Source organism: Rutidosis leptorrhynchoides, unplaced genomic scaffold (genome assembly GCF_046630445.1).
Source record: "Rutidosis leptorrhynchoides isolate AG116_Rl617_1_P2 unplaced genomic scaffold, CSIRO_AGI_Rlap_v1 contig562, whole genome shotgun sequence".
NCBI lineage: Eukaryota > Viridiplantae > Streptophyta > Magnoliopsida > Asterales > Asteraceae > Rutidosis > Rutidosis leptorrhynchoides.
The window spans coordinates 52428-58983 of NW_027266786.1; the positions used below are offsets into that span (position 1 = coordinate 52428).

The 6556-nt window shown below is 37.0% G+C and overlaps 2 protein-coding genes across 2 annotated transcripts; one reads left to right on the plus strand and one right to left on the minus strand.

Annotated features, from left to right (window-relative positions):
• The first annotated feature begins 1804 nt into the window (after nucleotides 1-1804).
• Nucleotides 1805-3770, plus strand: LOC139884514 (probable glycosyltransferase At5g03795). Its single transcript, XM_071868531.1, has 2 exons — nucleotides 1805-2646; nucleotides 3281-3770. Exons 1-2 carry the CDS (start codon nucleotides 1805-1807, stop codon nucleotides 3768-3770), a joined length of 1332 nt encoding a protein of 443 aa, XP_071724632.1.
• A 361-nt stretch (nucleotides 3771-4131) lies between these two features.
• Nucleotides 4132-6139, minus strand: LOC139884515 (receptor-like protein kinase THESEUS 1). Its single transcript, XM_071868532.1, is given in 2 exon segments — nucleotides 4132-5100; nucleotides 5102-6139. Coding segments are annotated over 2 exon segments (2007 nt in total).
• Nucleotides 6140-6556: the final 417 nt, after the last annotated feature.

Below are 6556 nucleotides of genomic sequence, written 5' to 3' on the forward strand. Positions count from 1 at the left end.
GACGGCGACGGGCGTATGAGTGAAATTCTCTCGACACTCAGTTCGGCAGTTTTATTTTCTGACCGACGAAGTCATCCTCTGGAATCCCGATTGAAGTTTTGCACTCTAAACGAACCGAAATGAATCTCAATATTCTCGGTCCGACCGAGTTATGTTGAAAATTAAACCGATCAGTTGGCGCGGCAGAATTCCACGCTAGTTTTTTGGCTAAACCACGCTGATTTTTTAGACTTTTATAACTTTAGGACTATTTTACCCTTGTGTTAGTTACTTTTTCTTTTTTTTTTCAAGTTAGTTTACAACTAAATTGGTAATTTAAACACTACAATTTTCCTCTTTCCTCAAGAATCTCAGTTACTATTTTTTATGAAATTTATCCAGTCCCCATTTCATCCCAATAAAACGTCCCATCGGACAATATTCGCTACGCTAAAAAAATAACTCGCATAATAAGAAAAAATAGCGAATAAGAAAGAACTATCATAGAATTGAACTAGATTATACGCTAATTTATATCTCTTCCTTCTAACAAAAGAAAAAAAAATTATTAAAACCTATTTATAACCCATTAAATAAAATAGTGAAATTCTCAACAACCTCTCTCTTTGGCAATACAGCTATATTGTTTAAATACGAGTTTTAATCCAGAGTTGTAGGTTTGTATAAGATCATTTTGAGTTTTAGGCTTGTATAAGATCATTTTGAGTTGTAGGCTTGTATAAGATCATTTTGAGTTTTAGGCTTGTTTAATTAAGAGTTTTCATCCCGAGTTGTAAACTTGTTCAATTAATTTTTTTTATCCTGAGTTGTAAACTTGTTTAATTAAGAGTTTTAATCCCCAGTTATAGGCTTGTTTATTGAAGAGTTTCAACTTATGTTGTAGGCTTGTAGAAGATCATTTCTAGTTGCAGGCTTGTTAATTAATAGTTTTCATCCTGTGTATAGGCTTGTATAAATTATTTCGAGCTGTACGCTTGATTATTGAAGAGTTTTCATTACGATTTGTAGGCTTGTATAAGATCATTCCGATTTGTAAGCTTGTTTAATATAGAGTTCATCCCGAGTTGTAGGCTTGTATAGATAGGCTTGTTTATTTAAGAGTTTCCATTCTTAGTTGTTGCAATGAGCCTACAGCTCGAAATACAGTTTATTACTTTATCATACTCGAGAACGTTGGGAAAACTACAAAGTACCTACCATTCTATCTAATGAAACTCAAACACATGATTTTATAATTACAACTCGTCATTAGAATTAGAAGTAGGATTTCAATAAAATGTCGTGCAGGACAATATTCGCTACACTTAAAGATACCCCACATAATAAAAACCAAATAGCTAATGAGGAAGAACGATCATAGAATTGAACTAGACTATGAATTAGATTATTCCACCTTCATTTTAACAAAAGAAAAAAAGACAATAAATAAAACCAGCTCCAAAGCTTTTAATCTCTTCTATCAATATATGAGGTGATGTAAAACTTGCTTCCTTAGATTTAAGCTCCCCACAATCAAGAGTCGACAGATACTCAATGAAGAATCACAATTACTTACGCAAGAAAACCAAAAGACGTATGGATGATGGATGATTCAATTATAATTTATACACTTTTAAAACGAAAATGTATAAACTTTAACATCATCCAATACGTCTCAACTTTGCCGTCTGGGATTAAAATAAACGCACTGTAAAACAATATTTTCACGGTCCCTCTTTGCCGTCCGGAGACATAGTAGTATTAAATATTCTTCTTCTGTTTTTCGTTTTCTTGGAATTGCAAATAAATAATCTCATCATCGACAATGTTGAAGAAGATAACTAGGAAGCCAAACCACCACCATCCACGGCGGCCGTTCCGTACATTGTTACTAATTCTACTCTCAATCTTTCTCCTTCTTTTCATTTATCTTTACTACTGCAATGGCCACACCGCCTTCACCCGCCAAATTTCTACTCCTATCCTACTCCAAACCAAAGAAACAATGCTCGAGACAGAATCCGGTTATAATCCACACATCTCTAACGGTCCTTATCACGATTGGCAGCTATTCGCTGCCGATTTCGAGAAAATGAAACAGAATTTGAAAATATTCGTTTACGGCGATGCATTTTCAGATAAGAAGCCAATAATGCCAAACTCCTCATTCTCTCACATATTCCTTCCCTACAAAGATCCGTTCAATCGGAAGATCGGAAACTACTTCAGCGAACACATGTTCAAATTATCTCTCCTTCGTAGCTCCTTATTTACGGAAAAACCAGAACAAGCCAATTTCTTCTTCTTGCCTTTCTCCATTAACGCTCTGCGGAATGAAGCTCGAGTTCATTCCGCAGATGCGATATCGAATTTCGTGGCCGAGTACGCTAACAGGGTCAGCTTTCAGTTTCCATTCTTCAATGCATCTGGTGGCGCCGATCATTTCTACGTCTGCTGCCACTCGATCGGCGGTGGTGCTGCTTCGAAACATGAGTATTTACTCAACAATGCCATTCAAGTCACGTGCTGTTCTAGCTATTTCCATAGGAACTACCTTCCACATAAGGATGTTTCGTTGCCTCAAGTTTGGCCACGTGGAGGAGGAGGAGGAGGCGGAGGAGGAATCCAACAGTCATCGTCGTTACCAACCAATCCTCCACATCAAAGGTAAGTCCTCTCAATTCATTATCCTCATCATAATTGGTCAGGGTCGATTTTGACCCGAATCCGAATCCAGATCGGTCTAAATCCAATTCTCGATCAAACTGGATTGATTTTGAATTTTAAAACGGTGAATTAAAACTTATTTGGTTCTTTCGTGTTGAACCGAATGGTTCATCGGCCTTAATCCCATTCGGGATCGGATCAATCAAACGCGACCCTTGTTGACCATACCCTGATCCCGTTATAGCTTATAAGTACTTAAACTTTGGTCCGTTTTACAATTTGCCACTCAAACCTAGTAAAGATATGCCCCTTGGATTCTAAGTCATAAAATGTTGAATTTACTACCTCTTGTTTAAAATTGTAAGGGATATGATGAGCAAAAGTCATAACAGAAATCGAACATAGCATATAGAATCTCTATGCAACGTAGATTATTTTGTTGGAGTTTTGTAATGGCAATATTCTAAGTTTTGAAAGTTTAGGTAGCAAATTGCAAACTTTCAAAGTTTTGGTCCCTAATATGATACTACCCCCGTCATTTCAATGTAAAATTATATTGAAAAATTTGTATCTATTTTGGGACGAAGAGAGTATTATATTACTCCTACTATTAACAGTAGTAATAATTTTGCAGGCACAGGCTAGCATTTTATGCAGGAAGAACTCAAAACTCACCAGTTCGACAAGAGCTAATATCTTTATGGGGAAATGACACTGACATGGATATATATGGCGGGAATTCGCCAATCCCTTACGAACAAGGCTTTAGAAATAGCAAATATTGCCTCCACGTTAGAGGCTATGAAGTTAACACAGCAAGGATATCCGATGCTATTAACTTCGGCTGCGTTCCCGTCATTATATCCAACCATTACGACCTCCCATTTGCCAATGTCTTGGACTGGACCAAGTTTTCCGTTACCGTCAATAACAGGGAACTTCCCTTTTTAAAGAAGAGACTGTTGTCGGTGACGAATGAGAACTATTTGAGAATGTATCGCAATCTCTTCAATGTTCAGAGACATTTCGTGTGGCATACTACTCCAAAAGGGTACGATTCCTTCTATATGACTGCTTACCAGCTATGGCTAAGAAGAAGCATCCACCGTTTGCCTTATGACTAGAAAAATGTAAACATCTGTTGCCCTCTCTAATTATAAGATCATATTTTCGACGATGGAATGTTGTAACTATGGATGATTGCATAGCAAATAGCCATGGATATTTAACTTGTTTTGAAGGGTAAAGTTCGTTTAGTCCAGACATTGCACATTGCAATCATCCTTTTTCTTTTTGCTTGTAACTACAAGGTTTATGTAGTTTTGGTGTTATTTTATGTCATTACACACATAATAGCATTGATTCACACTAGAAAATCTCTTTTATTAGGAGGCAGGACATAAACACTATACTGTATATATAGGTCTAAATTCAGGACTTTCTTTAGAGATGCTTTGGACTTGACACATTGGTTTCAACCGAATATTATCGGCCATCGCCAATCCTTAATTGGGAGAACACTTCTGCTGGTGTTGTGGAATCACTTCCTGCTCCGACGGACATATCAATCGACAAGGCTGAGAATTCCTTGGAATCAAAATTCATCGTAGGGCCGTTCATAATTCCCAAGTTAGACGACGAGTAATCATCTACTGTTGTAGTACAATCCTCATGAGGCTGTCTCAGGAAAGCTGTTTGTTGCAATTGTAATACATATTCCAAATCCCACCGCACATCAGACATAGGAGGCCTCTCTGCACCATTTGACTTCAAACACTTCTCTACAATTTCACCGAATTTCCTCAAGGAATTCGGATTAACTTGATCCTTAAGTAAAGGATCCATGATTTTCTCGAGTTGTCCTTTCTTCAGCCAGAACATTCCCCACTCCCCTAAGTTAACCTCCTCCCTTATAGTTGACGTACTAATAATTGCTGGTCTGGCACAGAGAATTTCCAGAAGTACGACCCCGAATGAATACACATCTGACTTATCTGTGAAATGAAGTGATCTAAAGTACTCAGGATCAAGATAACCGAAACTACCCTTCACAACCATGCTAAGATCTTCAGAATCCACAGGAGTTTGCCGCGACAAGCCAAAATCTGCTACTTTAGCTAGATAATTTGAATCGAGCAAGATATTCGTTGACTTAACGTCACGATGAACGATCCCTCCTTCTGCTCCTGTGTGGAGATAATGAAGGCCTTTTGCAGCATCAATGCAGATTCGAAGTCTTTGCTTCCATGTCAATTTAGGCAGAGATGAAGAAGAAGATGGTGATGATGATGGGGAGGAATTATTATTATAAAGATGATCTCTTAAAGTTCCTTTTTCCATAAATTCGTAAACCAATACCATCTCAGACCCTTCATCACAGTATCCAATCAACGAAACAAGATGCCGGTGACGAATCCTGGACAATACCGTAATTTCAGTTTGGAATTCAGGCAGGGCCTTGGCCATGCTTTGAATCACTTCTTTTAACTGCAACATTCTGACCAGTTTGTAGAGTTCCTTTGTAAACTTTTCCAAAACCGCCTTCACCGATCACCAATTTGACATTGAAATTCCTTGTTGCTTCCAGAATCTCGTTAAGTGACATCTTCAAATTGAGATTAGGAACTGTAACTGATCTACTCATTTCAGTACTACTACCATTCTCTATTACAGTAAGATGCATATACTCAGAATCCATATTTTCGACTTGCTTTTTTGCCTTTTTTCTCTTCCTACTTATTATCACACTCAAAGATAAAATAAAAACCAAAACAATGAATATTCCTACCGAGCCATAAATGATATATTCTTGTTTATTATGACTTTTCTTCTCGTCGAGAAGCTCCATGATCTCCAAACCATTCAAATAAGCACTTTTAAGATAAGAGTCATTCCTAGGACCTACACCGATGATGATAACACCAGAATCGTCTGAATCAACAGTGAAATCCTCGTAAAACGGAGCAGCCAGAGCACCGGTTCTATTATAAGCATCAACCAACTGACTGAAGTTGTTATTAACATAGAGACTAAATTTTAAGGTGTTTAGAGCTTCACTAACAATGTCACAGATATGGATTCGAACGCGATGCTTAGTATTTTTACTCACATTGAAATTCCAGGTTATGTTAGAAAAATTTGCAATAGAATTAACTCCTCGGCAAGTTTTGTAGACTAAAGATGGAGCGCTATCTTTATCTGAATTATTGTATGTAAGGGCCCCTTGATAAAAGGAGCAAGGATCATTAGAAGAAGAATATGATGATTGATTCAGAAATTGATCATCTGGAATCCAATTCCCCCCTGACTCGTTGACCGTTTGACCGCCGATGTTGACTCTGATCACCGTTCCAAAACTTTGATTAGTACTCCCTGCTGGAGTTATTTGGACTTGATTGTCTACTAGAGGATTATCAGGGACTAAAGAAGAGGAAATTGCAGAGCAGAAAAATAAAGAAATGAAAAGAAATTCATGGAACTGGAATTTTCCCATGATGAAGAAGAAGCTTATGATCATCAAAGTAATTAGTGAGGTTGAGAATTAATTTTGGTTTCAAGGGGAAAATTTAGTCCATGAATTAATGAATTACATTTTGTTTTAGTGTACTGAATGAAAGGACTTGATAGTTTGACTTGTGTCGAAATAATTGTATGGCGGCTAGATATTAAGAGGCAGCTGTCTAACTGTCTTTGTGTTTGATAGTGTTTTGTTTTTGTGGATCACAAGACAAGATTCTATTATTCACGAGGATTTAGTTTTAGTAAGTTTTTGGCTACTTTCACCTTTCAAATGAGGAGTAATGTATTCTTATAAAAATTTTGTATACAAAATATTACGTGGCAGTCTACGTGTTAATAGTTACATTAATATATATAGACGTGTTAGAATTTACAAGAACATTAATAACAT